This window comes from Sorex araneus, chromosome 3 (genome assembly GCF_027595985.1).
Source record: "Sorex araneus isolate mSorAra2 chromosome 3, mSorAra2.pri, whole genome shotgun sequence".
Lineage (NCBI taxonomy): Eukaryota > Metazoa > Chordata > Mammalia > Eulipotyphla > Soricidae > Sorex > Sorex araneus.
Genome location: NC_073304.1, coordinates 151885486 through 151911331, shown reverse-complemented (window position 1 = coordinate 151911331; position 25846 = coordinate 151885486). Strand labels below are relative to the sequence as shown.

General features: G+C 45.8%; 1 protein-coding gene and 1 pseudogene across 3 annotated transcripts in view; both read left to right on the top strand.

The window, feature by feature from the left end:
• The window catches only part of PIP5K1A (phosphatidylinositol-4-phosphate 5-kinase type 1 alpha), a 55268-nt gene extending 43574 nt beyond the window's left edge, over positions 1-11694 (top strand). For 2 of the 3 annotated variants that reach the window (XM_055130388.1, XM_012934891.2), the window contains 7 exons: positions 649-732; positions 3498-3546; positions 3680-3764; positions 4642-4788; positions 4982-5111; positions 9889-9937; positions 10198-11694. In XM_055130388.1, the coding sequence (XP_054986363.1) occupies positions 649-732; positions 3498-3546; positions 3680-3764; positions 4642-4788; positions 4982-5111; positions 9889-9937; positions 10198-10200 (547 nt within the window). In that variant the 3' untranslated portion in view covers positions 10201-11694. The remainder of the gene's footprint in view (positions 1-648; positions 733-3497; positions 3547-3679; positions 3765-4641; positions 4789-4981; positions 5112-9888; positions 9938-10197) is intronic. The other variant, XM_055130389.1, reaches the window with a different exon arrangement.
• Positions 11695-12497: 803 nt separating this feature from the next.
• Positions 12498-15831, top strand: LOC101546497 (ras-related protein Rab-18-like; annotated as a pseudogene).
• The last annotated feature ends 10015 nt before the right edge of the window (positions 15832-25846 follow it).

Genomic DNA, 25846 nt, shown 5'->3' with positions numbered 1-25846 from the left:
TTTTGGGTCACACCCAGTGATGCTCAGTGATTATTTCTGGCTCTGCACTCAGGAGTTACTCCTGGTGGTGCTCAGGGAACCATACGGGATGCTGGGAATTGAACCCGGGTCGGCTATGTGCAAGGCAAACACCCTACCCACTGTGCTATCGCTCCAGCCCCCCCCCCCCCGTTTTTTTTTAACTTTTAACATGACTCTAAAGAATATCTTTCAGGCCCAGACATGCTAAAATATGGAATGATTGAGGATATTTAAGAATTAATTGGGGGAGCATTTTCCAAACGGCTGTGTAAGGTGATTGTAGAGTCTCTTAGTGGAGTACGGGTGGGAGAGGACAGGGGTTTTTGGTGGGGGGGTAGGAGGAAGGTGACCTCACTCATCAATGCTAAGAAGTTCCTCTGGCTCTGTATTCAGGGATCACTCCTGGTAGTGCTCAGGGAACCGTACTTATGGGGTACTGGGGTTCAAACCCTGGTCAGCCACATGCAAGGCAACCATCCTGCCTGCTGTACTGTTGCTCAAAGATTTGAGTCCACACTCCAGAATGGTTCTTGGGGTCAGTGAAAGGCTCTTCCTGGTGCCTAGAGTATGGACTGCATGGCCTTGAGGTCTGCTTCCATGTGAACGCTGCTTTATCTTGTCTTCCAGCATGGGTGGCATTCCAGCCCGGAACAGTAAAGGTGAAAGGCTTCTCCTTTACATTGGCATCATTGACATTCTGCAGTCTTACAGGTGAGTGGCCTGTCACTCCGGATCAGGGGGTAGATGAGTGCAGTTCACCTCATGTGTCTCCCGCAGATGAATTTGCTCTTAGACTTTTCCTGAATCAAGAACAATTTACCCAATTTTAATTTCAGGCTTAGCCATCTCTCCTCCTCCTCCTCTTTTTTTACAAATATTATTGTCCCTGACTTACCAGGAGCATATTAATTAGCCTTGTGGGGGAATAATTGACTACAAGAAGGAACTTTGAGCTCTATGCCATATAAGCACTGCTATTTCTTTCTTTGTTTCTCTTTATTTTAACAAAGTTTGAGGGGATGGGGGCTGGAGCCATAGCACAGCGGGTAGGACGTTTGCCTTGCATGCAGCTGATCGGGGTTCAATTCCCAGCATTCCATATGGTCCCTTGAGCACCACCAGGAGTAATTCCTGAGTGCATGAGCCAGGGTGTGACCCAAAAAGAAAAAAAAAAATAGAAAAAAGTTTTTGGGCTATACCTAGCTGTGCTCAAGAGTGACTCCTGGCTCAGCACTGAGGAATGGTTTGGGGGACTATCTGGGGTGCTGGGGATCATACCTAGATTGGACACGTGACACGTGCAAGGCAAACACCTTACCCTGCTGTACTGTCTCTCTGTCCTCCCCTTTTCGTGCATGATGTGAAGTGCTTTATTCTAGGAAATATGAGGAGAGAGAGTCCCATGCATTATCAGGAAAGAAATCCTGCTCTGCAAGACTGTCTTGCAGACAGCTCCCGCAGCCTCCAGCTCTATTTCATTCACATGTTTGTTTTTTCTCCCTTTTGGGTCACACCTGGCAGTGCACAGGGGTTACTCCTGGCTCGTGCACTCAGGAATCACTCCTGGAGGTTCTCGGGGGACCATATGGGATGCTAGGAATCGAACCTGGGTCGTCCACGTTCAAGGCAGACACGCCTTGCCCACTGTGCTATCGCTCCAGCTTCCTCATTCACGTTTTTACGTGAGTGCATTTTCTGCAGTGAAGTTTGGGTTCTGGGGCATTGCCATTTTGACATTTTGTCCTCTGCCCTGATATATCCATATCAAGTTGACTTCTTTGTTTTTCTTTTTGGGTCACACCCACCGATGCTCAGGGGTAAGTTACTCCTGGCCCTACACTCAGGAATTACTCCTGGCAGTGCTTGGGGAATCAGATGAGATGTTGGGGATTGAACCTGGGTCAGCCGCGTGCAAGGCAAACGCCTTCATCACTGTACTGTTGCTTTGGCCCCTCAAGTTGACTTTTTTTTTTTTTCTTTTTGGGTCAGACCTGGTGATACACAGGGGTCACTCCTGGCTCTGCACTCAGGAATCACCCCTGGCGGTGCTTAGGGGGCCATATGGGATGCTTGGAATCGAACCTGGGTCGGCCACATGCAAGGCAAACACCCTACCTGCTATGCTGTTGTTCCAGCCCTCAAGTTGACTTTCCTTTTTTTTTTTTTTTTGCTTTTTGGGTCACAGCCGGCAATGCACAGGGGTTACTCCTGGCTCATGCGCTCAGGAATTACTCCTGGCGGTGCTCGGGTTACCATATGGGATGCTGGGAATCGAACCCGGGTCAGCCCCGTGCAAGGCAAACGCCCTACCCGCTGTGCTATTGCTCCAGCCCCTCAAGTTGACTTTCAACATAAATATTTTTCTTTTGGAGCCACACCTGGCATTGCTCAGAGCGTATTGCCAGCTCAACTTGGGTGTTAATTCTAGCAGTCCAGGTAATGCCCAGAATTGAATATGGACCTCTTGTCTGTCAATATATGTGCTAGGCACTACCCATTTGAGCTCTCTGCCTGGCCCAATGGTGGCCTGTTTTTAGCAAAACTGTATTCTTGTAGCAGCTGGTAATCTATCTGTTGATTTTTGCTTTTTTAAGTAGTAATTCAAGTCCTTTTACTGTAAAGATTAAAAGAATGGAATGCTCCAATTTATTGTTTCTGTTTGGAAGATCAGCATAGCCGTGAAGTGCTTGCCCTGCTTTGGTCTTTTTTGCTTGGGTGTCACACCCAACAGTACCTCCCCCAAACTTGCTCTTCTATTTAAAAATATTTATTACTGTTGCTGCACTGTTTCCCTAAACAAAATAATAAAGTTATTTCATTTAAAACTTTATGTGGTACAACTGTGAACTAAGCCTTTGCCCCATGCTGCCCCAGGAAGGGAAATGATGCAATTTCCAACATAAATCTCCCTGGACTTAATTACTAAAATAAAGAAATCCTAAGCGGATTTCTTTATTTTAGTAATTAAGCCGCGCGACTTTGTGTCTCTTCATTCTCATCAATGGAAAACTAATTATCAAATGCTTGTCAGTAGGGCCATATTTTTGGGGGGTAAACTCCAACAACAATAGTGAGTTGTGTATTGAAACTCCAACAACAATAGTTAGTTTTGTGTTGAAATGTGGAATGTAATCAAGGTAAAGAGAAAATGAAGTGAAATTTATCAGTTATGCAGGCGGGGGTGGGGGGTGGGAGGTATACTGGGGTTTTTTGGTGGTGGAATATGGGCACTGGTGAAAGGACGGGTGTTTGAGCATTGTATAACTGAGACATAAGCCTGAGAACTTTGTAACTTTCCACATGGTAATTCAATAAAATAAATTAAAAAAAAAAAAAAAAACCCTCTGTGGTCCATTGAGCCCGGCCAGGAGTGCTCCCTGTATGCAGAGCCAGGAGTGAGCCTTAATGAACACTGCTGGATGTGCCGCAAACAAACAAGCCAGTTCCCTGAATGTGTGGATGCTTTTTTCCTGCAGGTTTGTTAAGAAGCTGGAGCACTCCTGGAAAGCTCTGGTGCACGACGGGGTGAGTAGCTGCAGAGTTGTTTCTGTTTCCCTGGAGTTCTTTTATCATGTGTGGGTTGTGCCTTCTGCCTGGGGTCCTTCCTGGCATCACCCTTCCCACTCTCTTAACATGGCAGCACTGTCTCTGCCTCTAGGACACAGTGTCGGTGCACCGGCCGGGCTTCTATGCGGAACGGTTCCAGCGGTTCATGTGCGGCACGGTGTTCAAGAAGATCCCCTGTAAGTAGCTGTCACCAGGTGAACCCCACTACCATACTCCAAGAAATGGATGCTGCTGTACCTCGACCCTGCCAGCAGCTGTTGTTTTTGTGTCATTCTCTGTGCCGGCATTTGCAAGTCTGTGCTTTCTCCTGAACTCTGTTTGGAAGAAATTGGCACAGTTCCCACGAAGGAAAGTGCAGGAGAGAGAGCCCCCACAGTTAGGGACAGATGCCTGTGGTTATTCCCAGTTTTGTATTTTCTTTCCATATCCCTAGTGCCAAGGTTCACTTTGAGACTTGACCAAGCCTTTAAGAAGCATTTGTTTATTTATGCTTGGCACATAGTCTCAGAGTGCTAGTACTCCAAACCTTTCGAGCTACTGGTGGTCCTGGCACAACCAGCCCCACATTCTAGGTCTCAGCCATCCCTCAGTAGTAGGACACAGGGAGCTTGGCACACTGCACCTTGGTCATTAGACACTGAGGAAAGTTGCAGTGTATCATGCTGTGTATGTGCAGAGTGCTGCCAGGGTGTACAGTGGGAGGGTCATCTGTCCAGTTCAGTGGGAAGATCCTGTTAAGAACAGAGGGATTGTGGGGGAAGGACATCTCACTGGGGGGAGCAAAGCCAGAGTTGTCCACAGGTGGCGGGAAATTGGTGTGTCTTCTCTCTCGGACCAAAAGGTTCCTTTCCTTTCCAAGTGTGCGTGAACCTGGGGAGCTCTCAGAGCAGTTAGTTCAGGGAGCCCGGCCTTTTCACATTTACTCTTCCTCCTGAATTGCAGAGCAGCCACTTTGGGTTTTTGTTGGGGACCTTGGGGACCTAGCAGTTTGTCTGTGTCTCGGTGACGGGTTCTGTGCTGGGTGCTAAGTAGGCTTTCTCTCTCCTTTTGAAGTGAAACCTTCTCCTTCCAAAAAGTTTCGGTCTGGTTCATCTTTCTCTCGGCGAGCAGGCCCCAGCGGCAACTCCTGCATTGCTTACCAGCCATCCATCTCTGGGGAGCACAAGGCACAAGTGACAACAAAAGCAGAAGTGGAGCCAGGTCAGCGCCAGGGCTGGGTCCCCATGTTACCTGGAACCTTCTCCCTTCCTCTGCACCTTTACTTACCGAGAACCTCTATTTCCCATTCCTGCCCAGGAAAGGTCAAGTTGCTACATAATTTCCCCTGTATTTCCCTCACCCACTTTTTCCCTCTTTTTTATTTATTGATTCTCTTCCCCTTTCTTTTTTCCAGGCGTCCACCTCGGTCGTCCTGATGTTTTACCTCAGACTCCACCTTTGGAGAAAATCAATGAGGTCTCGACTATTCCTGACCCCTGTTTCTCACCTGTAGTTGGAGAGACTTTGCAAATGCTAACTACAAGGTTGGTTCTGTGGCCTCTTAGGTCATTTCATCTTCTCTCTTCAGGTTCTCTGGAACCTTTGTAATTGTGTTTTTTCAGGGATCACTGTTGTCGTGGTTCCCCTTTGAAGGGCACATCATCTGTAGTGTTCTCTGAGGTGACTTCTTTGCCTCTTACAGGGTGGGAAGAAATTGGTTTTTCTTTTTTGGGGGGAGGGGGAGAAACTTTTCTATGCAGATTTTTTTTCTTCATCAGTATATGCCCAACCATCATATTCTGATGGGTTAAGCCAGAATGTTAAGCTTAGGATTTAAAGCTGCAATAACTCCTGGGCTGTTAAAACAGTAAATGATCCTTCCAAAGGATCCATTATAATGTTTGTGATTGAGTTTTGCTACTTGATGTGTCTCTGTTTTTGCCCTCATACATTGCCTTCAAACTCAGTGATTTAAAATTAACAGCAAACATCTGTCTTGGGTCTCTGGGCCAGCAGTTCGGAAAGAGCTTTGATGGCCTCTGACATATAATCTTTCATGAGATGCTTGCCGGAACTAGGGCCTTGTTTGCAAGCCCAGCTGAGAGGCTTCACATCTACGTTTGGGGAGATTATTGACAGGATTCAGATCCTGATGGTTCACTGGACTGAGAACGAACTTCAGTTCCTTTCTGACCATTGGCCAGGGGCCTTTCTCAGTATTTTGCTTCAGAGACTATGTGATAGCAGGCTTCCTTCCAAGTGCAAAAGTGAAAATATGTTCATCTAAGGAGCCTCATGGGTTTCTCATAGCCCAATCTCAGAGCTGATGCCCTGGCACTACAGTCTATTCAGTCAGTCTGGCCCATGGAGAAGAGTTCTACCAGAGCTCCAGTCACTTATGCCCTTCTGGTCCACAGTGATTTCTGCCATCCCTGTGCAAAGTAAAGTTACTTTCTCATGGTCTCCAGAGTCCCACCTATGACAAAAGTAAGCAGAGTTTATTCATCTTACGGCTGGAGCGATGGTACAGTGGCCATGGAGGGCACTGCCTTGCACACAGCTGACACAGGTTCAATCCCTGGCATTCCATATGGTCTCCCAAGCCCTGCCAACAGTGATTCCTGAGTGTAGAGCTGGGAGTAAGCCCTGAGCAATGCCGGGTATAGCCCCCCACCCCCCCCAAAAAAAAATACTGTGTTAATCTCATTTTGGTCTGGATTTGAGGTGTTTTTCCTGAGGAACTGAAGATATTGAGGGGGATCCTGGCTTCTCCCGCCACCCCAGTGCACAGTGCACAAGACAGGCATTCAGTCACCCTGAGACATCCCCGCACATGAGGGGAGGAGGTGACACAGGAGCTGCAGGTAGGGTCCGCAGGGATCGAGGGTTTCGGTCAGTCTCAGAGCTCTTGTTAGACCCTGTGAACTCCTCATCATGCCTTCGGAGTCTTAATTTTTCACGAAAACTGCAGTATATTCCCAGAATTCTCCTTTCTTCAGCCTAGAGCTTTTTGCCAGGAGAATGTCTGAAGTCTGATATGGTCTCTTAATTTTTCACAGTTTCTGTTGCTTTTAGTTCTATTGCTGGTGCTGTTTCTGCTTATAGTCCACATTCAGAGGTTTGTGGGCTTCCTGCAAATTTCAGTGGGGTCCACTCCTGTAAACCTCTCCCTCTGAGTACCTTCTTGATGAGTTCTGTCATTCTTAGAGACTTTCATTAAGGGGATCTGTGAGATATGACCATAATTTCTTTGAATGACTTTGGGGGCGGGGGGGGATTATGATTTCCTGGGGAATTGATTTGAATGATTTTTGGGTGGGGAACAGGGGCCTACAGCAGTGCTTAGGTGTCAAGGATGGGATCCAAGCAGTACACGATGGAGCCTGGGCTTGCTGCCTGAACTGGGTAGTGTGCTCTGCACCCAGCAGTGCTGTGGCCTCCCCAAGGCCACCCATGAGCCTCCAGGTTTCCTGATGGGCAGGGAGAGAGCTAGAGCGGCAGAGTGTGTGCACGGCACAGTCCTGATACCGACTCCACTCAGTACTGCTGGCTAATGACCTTGAGGATCCCCCGCACAGCGGTGTGGCCTCTGTTGAAAAACTATAAAATTTGGGGTCCAGAGCGATAGTATAGTGGGCAGATTGCTTCCCTTGCATGCAGTCAACCTGGGTTCAGTCCCTAGCATCTCATATGATCGCCAGGAGTAATTTCTGAGTGCAGAGCCCAGAGTTAACTCCTAGCATCACTGGGTGTAGCCCAAAAACGAAAAAGAAAATGAAAAGATTACAAAATTTTCTGTAGCTGTACCTTGGCTTTCTCTTTAGGCCACATTTTCCTGATAGTGCCTGTTTTATTTTTTCTTGACTCAGAAATTCTTTCTTTTTTTTTTTTTTTTTTTTTTCTTTTTGGGTCACACCTGGCAGTGCACAGGGGTTATTCCTGGCTCTGCACTCAGGAATCAGCCCTGGCGGTGCTCAGGGGACCATATGGGATGCTGGGAATCGAACCCGGGTCAGCTGCGTGCAAGGCAAACTCCCTACCTGCTGTGCTATTGCTCCAGCCCCCAGAAATTATTTCTTAGCATTATTTGCTACCTGGAGAAATTCATAATTTTCAAAACTTAATTCCTGGCTTCTTTCAGTTTAATAGTTCCTTATTTTTCTTTCATATTCACAGTAAACTTTAAGAAGAAAACGAGTAATGCCTTCAGTTTGCTTGAAATTACCTAGCTATATGGGGGCCAGACTTTCACACAACTGACCCAACTTCTGTCCCCAGAACCCAATATGGTTCCCTAAGTCCCACCAGGAGTGATTCCTGAGTGCAGAGCCAAAAGTAGGCTCTGAGCACTGGGGGGTGTGGCCCAGAAACAAAAGATGTGCTGATCCTTGAGCTGTTTTATAGCCCTAAGCAACCTCAGATTTCTTGTGATTTTTTTTGTTAATTGTTTGTTTTGGGTTTTCTTTGATGTTTGGCCCATACCTGACAATGCGCAGCAGCTCTCCTTGGGAGAGACTGACCAAGCAGTGTTCTGAAAGGTGTCTGGGCCTCCCTCGTGCAAAGAAGGCACTGTAGCCCTGGTACCTTCGATTTTATGTGCTTTAATAATATAGATGGGGAGACCAGAGCAGTAGTATAGCAGGTAGGGTATTTACCTTGCATGTGGCCAACCTGGGTTCAGTCCTCAGCATCCCATAAGGTTCCCTAGCACCTCCAGAAAGTAGTTTATACTCAGAGCCAAGAGTAACCCTTGAGTATTTTTTTTTTTCTGTTTCTTGCTTTTTTTTGGGGGGGTCACACCTGGTGATGCACAGGGGTTATTCCTGGCTCTGCACTCAGGAATTGCTCCTGGCGGTGCTCAGGGGACCATATGGGATGCTGGGAATCGAACCCGGGTCAGCCGCTTGCAAGGCAAATGCCCTACCCGCTGTGCTATTGCTCCAGCCCCATAACCCTTGAGTATTAATATACCAGGTGTGACCCAAACCTCGCGCCTCCCCCCCCCCAAAAAAAAAAACCCAACTAGATGGTGCACAAAAGAGGGAGTACAGCAGGTAGGGCTTTTCTTGCACATACTAACTTGTTTGATCCCGGCATCCCATGTGCTCAGTCAGACCTGAGCACAGCTAGGTGTGGCCTCCAAACAACAGTCTAGCTGTGGGCACTGGATGGCCCCAAGGACTATCTAGTGTGACCCCTGTGAAAGAATGATCTGGAGGGAGCCAGAGTGATAGTACAGCAGGTAGGGGTATTTGCCTTTCACGTAACTGACCCGGGTTCTACCCTGGGATCCCATATGGTCCCCTGAGCCAGGAGTGCAGAGCCAGGAGTAACCCCTGAGCATCAAGCATCACCAGGTGTGACCCAAAAAGAAAAATAACCTGGAACCCCAAGTGGGACTCACTGGTAAATTGCATGCCTTGACATGTACAATACTTAGGTTTAGTCTCCAAATTACAAAAATAAATTAAAAATTAAGAAAAATAGGGGCTGGAGTGATAGCACAGCGGGTAGGGCGTTTGCCTTGCACGCGGCCGACCTGGGTTCGATTCCCAGCATCCCATATGGTCTTCTAAGCACCGCCAAGGGTGATTCCTGAGTGTAAAGCCAGGAGTAACCCCTGTGCATCGCCGGGTGTGACCCAAAAAGCAAAAAAAAAAAGAAAAAGAAATCATCTAAGGCCAGGGAGAGAACTCAGAGGACTAGAGCACATGGTTCAATTCTTGGCACCACATCATTCCCTGGCACTCCTGAGTTCCACCAGATATGGCACAAAAACAGACCAGAATAATCTAAAGGTGTTGAGCTATGTGCCCCATCTTAGATTCGAAGAACAGTGTTGTCTGTCTGTTAGGGTAGTCTTACTGAAGGCTTAACCTCGGGAGGAGAACAGCTATGAGCTGACTTGCAGGGTTGCTGGTGAGATTAGATCCTCTGCACTCTTAGTCTCTGATAGCCCCCTCAGGTTCTTGTTATAGGGCTTTTTGTACAGCATCACAACATGGCAGCTTGCTTCCCTTGCCAGCAAATGAGAGTGTGTTTGGGAGGTAGCGGCAATCTTGGAACCTAGTTCTGAATACAGGGAATATGCTAGAACACTCAGAAAACGAACTGTTTGTTAAAGCAAGGTAATTCCGAATCTGGTAATTTCTTAGCCTGTTCTTTCCGAATCCCAGATTGATTTATGAGTCCAAATATATAGAAGATTTGATTTGGTATCCATGATAGCACTGTCATCCCGTTGTTCATCGATTTGCATGATATATACTTTTTAATTTTTTTTATCTTCTAATTCTTTAACCCCTCCCTTTCCCCTATTAGCTCAGCCCTCTTGGAAAGTTCTGAAGTCCCAGAATCCAAGTACAGCCATGTGAGTGTCTGGGATATGGGGAGGTGAATGCTTGAAGGGTACAAAGAGGGTCACTGGTGGAGTGGATGCGCGAGTTAATTGGCAAGGTTAGAGGTAGTAAGATGCCTCCTGAATCTTGCAGAGGTGAAATGAGGGGGAGGCGGGGAATTTAGCTGGACTCAGCCAGCTTGTTGGAAATGAACTTGAATCCATTTGTTCCTCCTGATCTAGTATTTTATATTTTACATCTTTAACTTCACAAAACTCTTTTCCTTTTTCAGTGAGCAAAAATCCCATGAAGACCTGGAATTGATTCTGCCTTGTCTGTGAGCCCAGGAAGTCCAGCCTTGCTCAGCAGTGCTGAATTTCCTTCTTGGTCATCAGAGGAGGCGAGTCCTGAAGGCAGGGAGAGCGCGGTCTCCTCCTGAAAAAGCGCCTCTCCTCCTGCACACAGGCGCTGGTGCCTTGCACGGACAGTCGGACCGCGATACCTGAATTTTCAAGTGGCCAACCTTGACTTCTCCAATTGATTTGATTTCCAGCCCCAGTTCTTCCTGCTAGATGGGGTTGCTGGGCATGGTGGTTTTCTTCCCTTCCATTGACTTTTCACCGGGAGCTGGACTCTTTAACTTCCTCAGGACAGACTGGCACACTGCCCTCACACAGCTCCTTCTAAAAGAAAAACCCGTGTCTGTAATCTTGAGTAACGGTTTTGGGAGGTGTTTAACCTCCTCCCAACCTTCTGGCTTTCGTTTGTTTGTTTTTCCCTTTTGAAAAAAGGAAAGGAGAGCACCTCATTTGCAGCCAGACAGCTTTGGGTGGTATCTGGGAGTGGGGAAGCTGCCTGCCTGTTCCTGGGCTCCCTCGGCAGCGCCCTGGTCTTTGCAGAACAGAATTGTGGGTCTTCGTCTGCTCCTCCCCTCCTGATGAATTTCTTAAGATTGAAGGAAAGGAGGTGATCGGTCTTTTCCCGTGTTCTGGCAGTGGGGTAGTCACGGGGCTAGGGAGATGCAATTCGTTGCCATCACGCCTGGTACTATTTTGCCGTGTGAAATTCCCTCTTGTGTGTTTTCTGAATACAAGGTGAACTTTTATCAAATGACCTTTAGGTCCTCTTCGTAGGAATATTTTCCTGGCTTTCCCCACCTGTTCTGCGTCCTGCGGGGGTGGGAGAGACCCGTGGGTCCCACGTCGCCGAGGCTCAAGAATCTGCTCTTAAATACGTGAGGCTTTGTTGTGCCATGTGTCCTACTCTGTCCCCTCATGCAGAGAATATGGATGTGGGGACCGTCATCCCTTGGTCCCTGTCACGGAGACTTGCGCTTGTCCATCCATTCCTCCTGTGAGAGGAGGAATCATGGCGTCTCGGTGGGGTTGTTTAGTCCCGCACCCCCTCTCCATCCCACCCTACCTTGAGAGTAGGTCAGTCCAGACCCTATGTGACTGTCTATATTAGACGCCTTCGGCCAGTTTCTGGCTGGCTACCTGTCTTTGCTGCCATGTTCTTTTTTACAAGATGGAAAGAAACAGTTCTTGCTATTTTTTTTCATAATTTACTATTTATGAAATATTTAAGTGTTTATTCAGGACAGAGTTCTGTAGGGATTGGGAGGGAATATTTTGGGGAGGGCCGGGCCTTAGGGAAGGGAATGGGGAAACAACATTTTTATGAAGTGTCACTATTTGCCTCTACTTTGTATTGTTCAAAAATGACAAATGCAATATAAAAGTGATAATTACCTGGTTTTAATGTATTAAACTTTCTTCAGTTATTTAGACCTCTTGTTTCTGCTTTTTATTTGTGTGTGTGTTTCTATGTGCACACACACTCGTTATTCTCCCTCTCCGCCATGCTTTATGTTCGTGTTGTCTAAAGCAAATGCTGCTGCTTTCCCAGTTTTCCTCTTCCCAACTCCCACTCTTAGCAAACAGAAATGACCTCATTCCTGCCTGTCTGGGTTTGGTTTTGGCTTTGGTTTTCAGGTCACACACAGCAGTGCACAGCAACATTCCCAACTCTGGGCAGAGAACCCTCTGTGGTGTTCCGGGGCGATGTAGTGTAGAGGTTGGAAACCAGGTTTCCCCCACATAATATGTGTGCTCAGCCCACTAAGCTCATCTCTCCCGCCCTAGTCCTGCCTTCTTACTATGCCTACCATTCTCACAAGTTAAGCTGAGGACAGCTGTGAATGAATATAATGGAAAATGATGGAAATTTTTTGCCTGGCTTGCAACCTACATTAACTGAGATTTGGGGATCCAAAACCCAGAATCAGACTCAGATTTCAGGAGGAAGGAGAGGAACAGTGAAGAAGCATGAAAGCCTTCCGAAGAGTCCCTCCTCCTTCCTCAGACTGACAGCGAACCCTAGGGTTTCAGTGTGTATTTCTGCTCTGCAGGATTTTTGGTTTTGGGTTGTTTCAGGGTAGGGTGGAGAGGGTTGTTTCTTCTTTTTCTTTTTTTTTCGCGGGGGGGGGGGTCACACCCGGCAATGCACAGGGGTTACTCCTGGCTCTGCACTCAGGAATTACTCCTGGCGGTGCTCAGGGGACCATATGGGATGCTGGGAATCGAACCCGGGTCGGCCACGTGCAAGGCAAATGCCCTATCTGCTGTGCTATTGCTCCAGCCCCGTTTCTTGTTTTTCTTTCTTGATTTTTGGGCTCCATCTGACCATGCTCAGGGCTTGCTCCTGGCACTGCTCTCAGGAATCACTCCTGGCGGCCTTGGGGAAATGTGGGATGCAGAGATCAAACCTGGGTCAGTCTGTTGCATGCAGAACAAGCCCCTTACCCGCTGTTCTCTGGCCCCTTGTGCTGGGGGTTAAACCCAAGTTCTTCACACATGAAAAGCCAGAGCTCTGCTCCCAACCTACCCCCTTGCTCTATCTTGGGTTCTTTCATGGTGATGGGAAACTAAAGGGGGGCTCATCTAGCCGTGGGCTCGAGGTGCTTTTGAGAGAAGCACATTTAATATTGCTCCTTTCCAAACAGCGCCCTTCTCACAAGATCACTCTTTAAATACACAGCAACCATGAGCTGTGCACCGGACAGTTGTAATTCTATTTCAGGACTTTACAGTGTCCACGAGGAGCACATGTAAGGGTGTACAAAAACAGCATGTCGGGTGGGAGCAATAACACAGCGGGTAGGGTGTTTACCTTGCATGGGTTCAATTCCTGTGCAAGGCATACAGCATCCGGTATGGTCCCCTAAGCACTGCCAGGGGTAATTCCTGAGTGCAGAGCCAGGAGTAACCCCTGTGCATTGCCAGGTGTAACCCAAAAAGCAAGGGGGAAAAAAAGCGTATGTTAAATGTGGGATAGCTAAGGGTTTCAGTTCTCTTCAAAGAGTGGGACGGGGGTTAAGGGTTGCGAGGCTTAGCGGAGCAGCCAGCTGGGTGACACAACAGCAGGGCCAGGATGGACGAGGACGTGCTGACCACCCTCAAGATCCTCATCATCGGCAAGAGTGGCGTGGGCAAGTTGAAGTGTTGACTTTAAGGTGAAAACAATCTCAGTGGATGGAAATAAGGCAAAACTTGCAATATGGGACATTGCTGGTCAAGAGAGGTTCAGAACATTAACTCTCAGCTATTACAGAGGTGCACAGGGCGTAATACTAGTGTATGATGTCACAAGGAGAGATGTTTTTGTTAAACTGGATAATTGGTTAAATAAATTTGAAACCTACTGTATTAGGAATGATGTAGTAAACGTGCTAGTTGAAAATAAAATTGATAAGGAAAATAGTGAAGTTGATAGAAATGAAGGCCTGTGGGGCTGGAGCTATAGCATAGGGGGTAGGGCGTTTGCCTTGCAAGCGGCTGATCCAGGTTCAGTTCCCAGCATCCCATATGGTCCCCTGAGCACCGCCAGGAGTAATTCCTGAGTGCATGAGCCAGGAGTAACCTCTGCATCGCCAGGTGTGACCCAAAAAGCAAAAAAAAAAAAAAAAAAAAAAAGAAATGAAGGCCTGAAATTTGCACGGAAACATTCTGTGTTATTTATGGAGGCAAGTGCAAAAACCCGTGGTGGTGTGCAGTGTGCTGTGCCTTTGAGGAACTTGTTGAAAAGATTATTCAGACGCCAGGATTCTGGGAAAGTGAGAACCAGGATAAAGGAGTAAAATTGTCACACAGGGAATAAGTCCATGGAGGAGGAGCGTGTGGGGGTTATTGTTCTGTCTTATAAACTCTGGGAAAGTATCTCTTGTGTACTTGATCAGATAGTGACATATTTCTGTACATAGACTCTTTAACTGCTATTTTAGGGACTTTGCAGTTTGCACATATTTGTTATGTATTATGGCAGTAAATATTTGCAAGAAATCCCAATCATCTGCTTTCCCAGCTAAAATGTTAGGGTAAGCATGCACAGTTTGCAGTCTGCCATTTTTTATGTAACAAAATAGGTGTACCTTTATCAGTACATTGGATTTTATGATTTACATTTATCATGTGATTAAAAAAAAGCCACCCATCTAGTATATGTTGATACAAAGCCTACTTTTGATCTCCTTTTCTCTTAAACATGCCTATCAATTACTGAATTAATTGGTATGTAGAGCTCCTAGAACCACTGGGAGATAACACGGGTATCATCAAGCCTGGCAGAGGGTAACAAGCACGACTCCACAACTCTGCTAGGATGTCAACTGAGAGAGTCTCTTTAAGTACCTACGCAAAAATCTCTTTACTGAATGTAGTCCAGGTCAATTTATAATTAAATCTCTATTTGTTCTGATGATGCATTTAAAATAGCATTGATATGTTAAAGAAGTTTGATCTTACATTTTTCACTTCAATAAGTAGCTTTGTTCGAGCGGGCACCAGTAACATCTTTCATTGTGAGATTTATTGTTACTGTTTTTGGCATATCCAATACGTAGCTTAGTTGCTTTAATTGGGGTTTTATTTCTGTGATGTACATTGGATTCATGAGCCTTTGCAGCATTTTTAGTTACGTGGTGTTAGAGTAGCAATAAGGGTTTCCCTCATTTTGGTTTCAGAGACACACAGATAGTCTCATGTCGTACTTACACTTCCCAAGCCAACATCTTTTCCCCTAAATGGTGGTGTTTGTCCAAGTACCTCAGTTGTAGCTTGTGTAATGTATATGAATATCTGTATCTTACGACTTCCATAAATGACAAGTTGATACTCAAAAACCTATTTCTCTGTCTTGATGGTTGGAGGGAAAAAACACTAAATGACAATTTGAGAAAGGCGTATTGCTTCCTGATTTTGATGTGTATGGGAAAATATTATTGCAATGAAATTCTTGGTAATTTACTGTAACAAGTAGCCAGTAGTTTATCAAAACCAAATTGTACAGACTAATAAATCTTTTCCACAATATTCAATTTTCTAACCATATTTGGACTGGAACGATAGCACAGCGGGTAGGGCATTTGCCTTGCATGTGGCCGACCCAGGTTCGATTCCTCAGTCCCTCTTGGAGAGCCTGCAAGCTACCAAGAGTATCCCGCCCACACGGCAGAGCCTGACAAGCTACCCATGGCATATTCGATATGCCAAAAACAGTAACAAGTCTCACAGTGGAGCCTGCTCAAGCAAATAGCTTTTTAACTTCTGTTATATAATTCACTTCAATCTTTACTTTTTTAAGCTCTCAACTAAATAATTTATCCTTTTAGGCTGGTAACTATAATACTCCTCAGCAAGATTTTGATAATTTCTGGGCAGTGTGTTCTTTGTATACAATAGCAAACAATAAGCATTTTGTGGCCACCCTCGTGGTAATGGATTTATTTCAACTTTTCTTTCAACATTTGTACATCTTCACATAAAAAGAAACCTTCCATTCTAACTTGGTTTATGCTTGTTAGACCACTTCACATGTGATTGAAGATTTTGTACACTATATTTTCACTAAATATAAGAACATTTACTACTTTAATGTTGGAGAAAGGTTAGCAAATACATGTACTTAGAGTTTGTTCATCTTACATTAAAACTTTAGATTTGTATATCTATGTAGTGTGTACTGCTGACATTTCTATTGCTTTTTTGCTCCTTGGCTAGGTTTTTTTTTCTTTATCATTGTTCCTTTGTTTTTGTTGTCTTGATTTGGTCCAAGTTTGAATAAATACTGAACTTTTTTTTTAAAAAAAATAAAAAGAGGGCTGGAGCAATAGCACAGCGGGTAGGGCGTTTGCCTTGCACGCAGCCGACCCGGGTTCGATTCCCAGCATCCCATATGGTCCCCCGAGCACCGCCAGGAGTGTTTCCTGAGTGCAAAGCCAGGAGTAACCCCTGTGCATCGCCGAGTGTGACCGAAAAAGAAAAAAAAAAAGAGTGGGACGTGCTGGATAGCTACAGCAGGGAGGGTGCTTGCCTTGCATATGACTGACCAGACCCAGGTTCAATCCCCCTTGGCCCCCGGAGCCTGCCAGGAGTTAGTTCTGAGCATTGCCATGTGTGACCCAGAAACAAAAGGTGATGAACATAGATAGGAAGAATAAGAGTAAAGGTTACTGGGGGCTAAAAGTGTTGGGAAAGATTTTCTGGGGAACAAAGGCCTGAAAAACAGTGTTACAGAACACTTCTGGCAAAAACAATGTGGGGTGACGTGGAGACTCCAGGAACCAGTAGAAATGAGGTCACGCTGTAAACCCTGACTGTGGGTTTTTTTTTTTTTTTTTGATGGGTGTAGGGGGTCACACCTGGAGATCCTCAGGAGTTACTTCTGACTGTACTCAGGAATTACTCCTGGTGTTGCTTGGGCGATCATATGAGGTGCCAGGGATCGAACACAGGTCGGCCACATACAAGACAAATGCCATCCCTGCTGCACTATGGCTCTGGCCCGACTGCGGGATTCTTTTTTTTTTTTTTTTGCTTTTTGGGTCACACCTGGCAATGCACAGGGGTCACTCCTGGCTCTGCACTCAAGAATCACTCCTGGCAGTGCTCAGGAGACCTATGGGACGCTGGGAATTGAACCCAGGTCAGCTGTGTGCAAGGCAAACACCCTACCCGCTGTGCTATCACTCCAGCCCCAGCGACTGCGGGATTTTAAGAAATGATTTTTATTAATTTGGGGGATTTACAGCTGGTGGTGCTTGAGTGATGCTGCTGTGTCAGGAAATCGAATCTGGGTCTCTCCCATGCAAAGTATGCACTTGACCTGTTAATTATGCCCCCAGCCAAGAATTTGTGATTTCAACTGGGAAATGAGTAATCAGAATGATTTTGCATTTGGTCATAATGAAACAATACAAACATTTTGGCAAAACTCTTGTAAAGTGAAGAGAAAAGTCAGACTGGGATGCCAAGAGCAGGCACAGCACTTCTGCATCTGGCTGAGCCAGGTGTGATCTCTGGCACCACGTACGGTTCCCTGAGCCTACCAGGAGTAAGCTCTGAGCACCCAAAGAACAGACTGTTTAGACTAATAATAACTTAGGTGTGTGATGATGTCTGTATGATTTGACAGTGATGTCTGATGAAGACGAAGGTTCTAGAAAAGAAAACCAGTTTAACAGGCTCAGTCCGTCCAAAGCGATAGAAAAAATATACAATCCATGGTACCACATGATTCCCTAGCACTGCTAGTGTGATTCAAACCCATATAATTTTGTTTAAAGTCATCACTGTTTATTATAAATATATCATTTATCAATTACAATGATACTAAAAAAAGGTATTTTTTGGTGTGTTTTCTGTTTTGGGGCCACACCTGGCAACACTCAGAGGTTATTCCTGGCTCTGCACTCACTCAGGAATTACTCCTGGCAGTGCTCGGGGGACCATATGGATGCCTGGAATTGCACCCAGGCCAGCTGTGTGCAAGGCAAGCTCTCTACCTGCTGTACTATCTCTCTGGTCCCAAAAGGTATACTTTTCTGTTTGTAACACTTCATTATCAATGGGACTATTCAGTACCTCTTCAATAAGATTACATTTTTTTTTTTTTTGCTTTTTGGGTCACATCCAGCGATGCTCAGGGGTTACTCCTGGCTTTGCACTCAGGAATTACTCCTGGCAGTGCTTGGGGGACCATATGGGATGCCGGGGATTGAACCTGGGTCGGCCGCGTGCAAGGCAAACGCCCTACCCGCTGTGCTATCGCTCCGGCCCTAAGATTACATCTTTTTAATCGAGTCACCGTGAGAACAGTTACAGGGCCTTCAGGATCAAGTCTCAGTCATACAATGATCAAACACCCATCCCCTCACCAGTGCACATGTTCCACCACCAAGAACCCCAGCATACCCCCCTCCCACTCCCTCTCTGCCTGTGTGGCAGATAATTTTCACTTTACTCTCTCCTTATTTTGATTACATTCAATTTTTGACAGAAAACTCCCTATCATTATCTGCAGTTTTCCCCCCAACAGTCAGACCTGTCAGAATGACATCATTAGATCGTATGTTTTCTATTGTCGATAACAAAGAGCACATGATGTTGCACGGTCTCAAAAGTGGCTGCCCAGTATTGGGATTCTGGTATTCAGTCCAGAGGTATTTCTGCCTGTAGCCGCTGCATTCCGAGATTGGTTTGTGTGCCTCTGGGATCATGGCTGTTCAGGAGCGGAGGAGCTGTTTGTGGGCGGCCGTTCAGGGTCTCATTTGGGCAGGAGGCAGGGCCGGTTCTGGGCCCCCCCCAACCCCCATCGCGAGATTCCCCATGCAACCCATCACTGCAAGCTCCTACCTCTCTGTTCAATTGGTTCTGAACGGTGGCAGTCACCATGCTGCTGCAAAGGGGAAAAGGCCGAGGGGCAAAAACCCTTCCCCTCCTGGGGCTGCACGGGGCCATAGCTTAGTTCACAGTCCAGCAGCCACTGCGTTCCGAGATTGGTTTCTGTGCCTCTGGGATAATGGCCGCTCAGAGGTGGTGCAATTGTTCCTGAGCGGTTTTTTTTTTTTTTTTAATCAGGAAAGGTTTTGGAGAGATGTCCCAGTCCCACATACCGGAGCCATGTTAGTAGAAGCTCAGTGTCGCCAGGACTCCATCTGGAGAAGGCGGGTTCCGTCTGGCACCCTGGTGTTGTTGGCCCGGTCTGGGGTCCAGAGCATTCTCCGCCTTGCGGTGCCCACCAGCCTGGATTCTTCACTGCTGAGTGCAGCAAGATGGCGCTGTCAATAAGATATTTTTATTGAAAATACTCATTACAAATCAGGAAAGGCAGTACAGCAGGTAAGGTGTTTGCCATCCCATGTGACCCCCTTGAGCCCTGCTAGAACTGATCCCTGACTGCAGAGTCAGATGTAAGCTCTGAGCACCACCAAGTATGGCCCCAAGGAAAAAAATGCTATTGCATGGGGCCAGAGTGATAGTACAGTGGGTAGGGCACTTTTTTGCATGCGCCCGACCCGGGTTCAATCTCCACCATCCCATATGGTCCCTTGAGCACCGCCAAGAGTCATTTCTGAGTACACAGACAGGAATAATCCCTGAGCATCGCTGGGCGTGACCCAAAAAGCCAATAATAATAATAATACTTCATTACTTGGGGCCAGAGATGGCTAACAGGCTGAGCATATGCTTGCTTTGAGGGCCCTGGCTTAATCCTCAGGACAGCTGGTCCCTGAAGCACTGTTACCAGTGACTCGTGCACAGAAGCAGGCGCACTGCCAGGTGTGGCCCAATCCCCTTGGCCTAAATACAGGTGGGTTCTACAACCAGAGATTTTGATTCCGTTTGAAGCTAAGTCTGAGTGTAGATGTTTTGTAAAGTGTGCCAGATGATGACTGGGAGTGCTCCTTCAAGTAACATGGTCAAACCAGTTTGCAAAATGGCTACTGAATTGCAACAATATCAACTACATGCCACTTATAAATTGTCCCCACACTATAGCTGTGCTTGGCCTGAGTACTGGGAGCATCTTCAGCTTCCTTGGATATGAGGAGAAATGTGAACCCTCCTGTATTCTCTTCTGATTGCATCAGTGGCCAAGAAGGAAAACAGCGTTGGGTTTATGGCTGATGATAGAGCATATGCCCTGTTTGTGGGAAGCCCTAGGTTCCATCTCCAGCACATGCCCCACGTGAGCCCACTGTCGTTCCAGCAACAATTCTCTTGGGACTCCCCAGCACCACAGAAAAGGTGTGACCTCCAGTGCACTGAAGTTAAAGTGTATATGACCTTCAGTCATCACAGGAACAAGACAGTGAAAAGGTAATGGAAAGGACTTTCTGCTACTCTTGTAATTTCCTCTTCAACGTCTTCAGCTGTCTAGGAGGTGAACTGGAGCAAGGTTATTTAAGCTGGGTCAGGTAACTGCATGTGGGGGTCCAGGGTAGGTGCTTACCTTGCACGCAGTCACTGAAGTTTGATCCCTGGCACCCCATATGTTCCCCCCCAAGTCTTGTCAGAAGTGATCCCCAAGTGCAGAGCCCAGGTTTGATCACCAGTGCCCTATAGCCCCCCAAGCCCCACCAGGAGTGATCCCTAAGCACAGAATCAGGAGAGACAGTACAGAGAGTAGGGCATTTGCTTGTGTGGCTGACCTGGGATCAATCTCTGAGTTCCCATATGGTCCTCCAAGCACCGTCAAGAGTGATTTTAGAGTGCAGAGCCAGGAGTAACCTCTGAGCATCACCAGGTGCGGCCCAAAAAGCGAACAAAACAAAAAATAAAAAGGAATAAACCCTGAGCACCCCTGGGTGTGTGGCCCAAAAGCTGGAAAAAAAAACAGATGCAAAATGAATCTGAGATGTACATGGCAGTAGTCACCCTTCTGCACCACACGGCTTCACAGCAGCCTTGGTTCTGAACACACACACACACACACACACACACACACACACACACACACACACACACACATCCATGCATTTTGCGTGGTTCTAAAGCCCCAGAAATCATTGTCTGATGCACCTCAACTCAGATTCAACACCACTGCACAATATGAATGGTGGCATTTGCTGTATATACAAGTTTACTGCTCTTACAGAAATGAATTCTAGAAAATAAGGATTTCATATTTACCTACCATCATTTCTCAGCTTGTAAATATTCCATTAGTGTATCTTTTTTTTTTTCTTTTTTCTTTTTGGGTCACACCGGCGATGCACAAGGATTACTCCTGGCTCATGCACTCAGGAATTACCCCTGGCAGTGCTCGGGGGGGCCATATGGGATGCTGGGAATTGAACCCGGGTCAGCCGCGTGCAAGGCAAATGCCCTACCTGTTGTGCTATGGCTCCAGTCCCTCCATTAGTCTATCTTTGGACTGAATTGTATTAGCTGTTTGATTTTATTTATTTTTAATTATTTTATTTTATTTTATTTTATTTTTATAAAGTTGTTCACAATGATTTGTTACATCCAATATTCTAACACTAATCCCACCACCATTACACCTTCCCAGCACTATTATTTCCAAATTTCCCCAACCACTACCCAAGCCGGCCCCAATAGCAGGCCCTAAATAATTTATTTTGCATTGCTTGTTATGAATAATTTTCTAAAAATGGTCAAAAAATATTTCCTTAGTGTGTGAAGTGTGTGAAGATTGTTGTATCTCACCCTGGAGCAACTAAGCCCTTGTATAAGAGGCTATTAACATGCTGTTACAGTTGAAGCCTTGTGTGTTAATATTTTCTTCATTGAGATTGGTTGCCTCCTACTTTACATCCCATCCATTGTGATGTGCTAATCCTGGTACATCAGTGGTGTAGAGCATGGTATGTTTCAGGGTTGCATTCACTCCAGGAATTCTAAAATTTTAAAATGGGTGACACAGCTGGAGTTAATTTTTTTTTTTTTTTGCTTTTTGGGTCACACCCAGCGATGCTCAGGGGTTACTCCTGGCTTTGCACTCAGGAATTGCTCCTGGCAGTTCTTGGGGGACCATATGGGATGCCAGGGATCGAACCCAGGTCGGCCGCATGCAAGGCAAACGCCCTACCCGCTGTGCTATCGCTCCGGCCCCCAAGGAGTTAAATTTTTAACTGGATGGTGACTTTAGGGTCTAGAGGCATCTCTGCAGCTTATTACTCTCTTTAGAGACTTATTTGTGAGTCTCTGGATCATGGCCATTAATTAATTTATATGGTGCTAGAGGCAGTTCATGGGCATGACCACCAAGCTTCCAAAAGAACAAGGGGATGAGGGAAGGTCGCCCATTTCCTACTCTTCGAGAGCCTGGAGATTTCAGTCACAAAACCCCACACCTGAGGTTTCAACAGAGTCATTCCTGGGAGAGGCACTTCTTGAGCCTGTGGAGTATATGCAGTGACTGGGTTACTGGGAGGCTCTTGGCTGCGAGGGCTCTGTTTGAGCCCGATGAAACTCAGCCTGAAGCAGGGTCTGGAGGCATCCTCAGATTGTTTAATTAAATTTAATTTTAAAATTTAAAAAATTAATTAAAAATGAAATTTAATTTAATTTTTACTATCTTTTTAAAAAAATTCTTTGTTTAATTGCAAGACAATGGTCCTTTAATTCTCCACTTATATATGAATCTAAGTGTGAACATCATTTTTAAATGAAGCACAAACATTATTTCATAAACTAAAGCTAGTAGTATTTGATAAATTCTTCACAATATTTCTCTTTCTTTCTTTCTTTCTTTCTTTTTTTTTTTTTTTGCTTTTTGGGTCACACCTGGCGATGCACAGGGGTTACTCCTGGCTCATGCACTCAGGAATCACTCCTGGCAATGCTCAGGGGACTATATGGGATGCTGGGAATTGAACCCGGGTCGACCGGGTGCAAGGCAAACGCCCTACCCGCTGTGCTATCGATCCAGCCCGCAATATTTCTCTTTCTTAGCATGACTACTTTGCAGTTACAGATAAGTGAATAAATTTAGCAGAAGAGGTAAAAATACTGATAAGATGAAGTTCTTATTACTGGGCTACAATACTCTTATCACAAAAAAATAAGTGTATTATACACTGACTTGACAAAAATATGTTGAGTCTTTTTTACAATATGGATTTACATAGTCTTTGGTAGAGTAACTACAAAGGTGGATTAGAATACTTACTTAGGGATGGGGCTGGAGCAATAGCACAGCGGGTAGGGCGTTTGCCTTGCACAAGGCCGACCCAGGTTTGAATCCCAGCATGCCATAAGGTCCCCTGAGCACCGCCAAGTGTAATTCCTGAGTGCAGAGCCAGGAGTGACCTCTGTGCATTGCCGGGTGTGACCCAAAAAGCAAAAATAAATAAATAAATAAATAAATAAATAAATAATAAAAAACAATTTCTTCCTTTAAATTTTTTTTGGTTTTTGGGTCATACCCGGCGATGCACAGGGGTTACTCCTGGCTCTTCACTTAGGAATTACCCCTACCCCTGGCGGTGCTCAGGGGACCATATGGGATGCTGGGATTAGAACCCAGGTCGGCCGAGTGCAAGGCAAACTCCCTACCCGCTGTGCTATCGCTCCAGCCCCTAAAATTTTTTTTATTAAACCACCATAAGATTCAGTTACAAAGTTGTTCATAAATGGGTTTCAGTCATATAATGTTCCATCACCCGTCCACTCACCAGTGTACATCTCCCACCACCAATGTCCCCAATTACCCTCCTGCTCCCATCCCACCCCGTCCCACCTGCCTCTATGGCAGGCACCTCTCTCTCTCTCTCTCTCTCTCTCTCTCTCTCTTTGGGCATTGTGGTTTGCAATACAGGTACTGAAAAGTTATCACATATATCCCTTTACCTACCTTCAGCACTCAGTTTTGTCCAGAGTGATCATTCCAATTATTGTCATAGTGGCCCCTTCTCTATCCTAACTTCTCTCTAACCCCCCCACCACACTTGCGGCAATTTCCAACCATTGACCAGACCATTGACCATTGACTATGACCCTGTTTCTTCTGTCCTTGGATATTAGTCTCATACTGTATTTTATTATTATATCCCACAAATGAGTGCAGTCATTCTATGTCTGTCCCTCTCCTTTGGACTCATTTCATTCAGCACGATACTCTCCATGTGCATCCATTTATAAGCAAATTTCATCAATTCATTTATCCTGTGGCTGCATAGTTTATTCCATGGTGTTTGATGTACCATAGTTTCTTTGCCAATTGTTCTCTGGCATTGGGGTTTCCAGATTCTGGCTATTGTGAATAGTGCCGCAATGAACATAGAAGTGCAGATGGTATTTCTGCTGTGTGTTTTTTGGACCCCAGTGTATATCCTCAGAAGTGGTATTGCTGGGTCAAATAGGAACTCAATTTCTAGTTTTTGAACAATGCCATGCTTTTTTAAAAAAATCAATCACCTGTCATTTAAAGTTTGAGAAATATTTGCAGAGTTATAAGTTTCAAAACTTGAGTTTCCTAAAAATTGCTTAAATGAATTTTGATTTGAGATTAGGACAGAATTTCCAACAATCTCTTAAATGACCATAAATATGCTTCTTGTATTTTGAAAGATATGTTCATGCAAGTTGGTGTTCTCAGCACTGACATTTATAAAACCAAAATGATTATCAACTCTGAAAAATGTTGATGTTCTATGTACTGCAGTGTCAAATATTCATCCAAGATTTAATTCTATTTTGTTGCTTATTTTTAGGGCCATAACAAGTAGTACTGGGATGCTACTCTCAGTTCTATGCTTTGGGGGTTCTCCAGTGGCACTTGGGGACCATGTGGCACCAGGAGTAGAACCTGGACCTCCTGAATACCAAGTATATGCTCATCTATTGACTTCTCTGTCCTAGACTTAATTCTTTATGTAAAATTAAACAATCAAATATAACTCAAGATTCAAATTTGCTTTAGTGTTTAATAAAGTTTTCATTGTTTTATATAGACCAAATAATTATTTTTGTTTCTGTTTTTGAGTCACACCCAGCGATGCTCAAGACTTACTCTTTTTCTCTCCCCTTCTGTGGGGCTCCAGGATTGATGACCACTAGCTGTTCTACTGCCAAAACAGTCCGCTTCCAAAATCCCTTGATGTCAAGACTTAATCTTGTGCTCAAGGATCACTCCTGGCAGGGCTCAGAGGACCATGTGGATTGCTGGGAATCAAACTCCGTTGGCTACGTGCAAGGCAATAACCTTGCTGTATTAATGTTCTGGCTCTTCCCCTTTTTATTTTCTTATAGGGGATCTGGAGTTCCAGGTGGTGCTGGGAATCAAACTCACGGTCTCACGCGTGTTGGAGCCCTTGAATCAACTCTCCCAGTACAGGCAGACTCTCTTTGCTTGGGGAAGTGGCTGCTTCCCAAGTGGTGCTCAGTGAGGTCCTGGGGCCCCTGCTGGTGATGCTGGCCTGGGTGGGAGCCTGGCACCACAGGGCTCACCCCTGCTTCAAGCCCCGAGTAGTCCTGCATGCAGGGCAAGGGCCTCCGCTCTCTTCTCTCTCTCTGTCTCTCTCTCTCTCTGCCTCTCTCTCCTCTGTCTCTGTCTCTGTCTCTGTCTCTCTGTCTCTCTCTGTATCTCTCTCCCCCCCTCTCTCTCTGGTCCCTCCTCTGAAAAGGCTTTTGGAAGCATAGGAAGTAAAAGCCGATGACAGTGTATTTAATGACATGAGGGGTTAAGTTCTTGCACAGACGTCAGGGAGCTTTTCTTTCAAGAACAGTAAACTACAGTGTTCCTTCAGTTTCTTGTTCCTTTGTTTGGATCTGTTTACTTGTACAAAACGTTTGTTCCTTTGTTTTGAGCCACCCCTACGGGTACTCAGGGATTACTGCTGACTAAGCTCAGGATCACTCTTGTGTGAGGGAGGGAACTGGGTCAGCTGCATACAAGGGAAACGCCTTGACCTCTTGTGCTTCCACTCCAGCTGGGCTTACCCGCACTTTTTTCTTTTTTCTTTTTTTTTTTTTTTGCTTTTTGGGTCACACCTGGCAATGCACAGGGGTCACTCCAGGCTCTGTACTCAGGAGTTACCCCTGGCGGTGCTCAGGGGACCATATGGGATGCTGGGAATCGAACCCGGGTCGGCCGCGTGCAAGGCAAACGCCCTACCCGCTGTGCTATCACTCCAG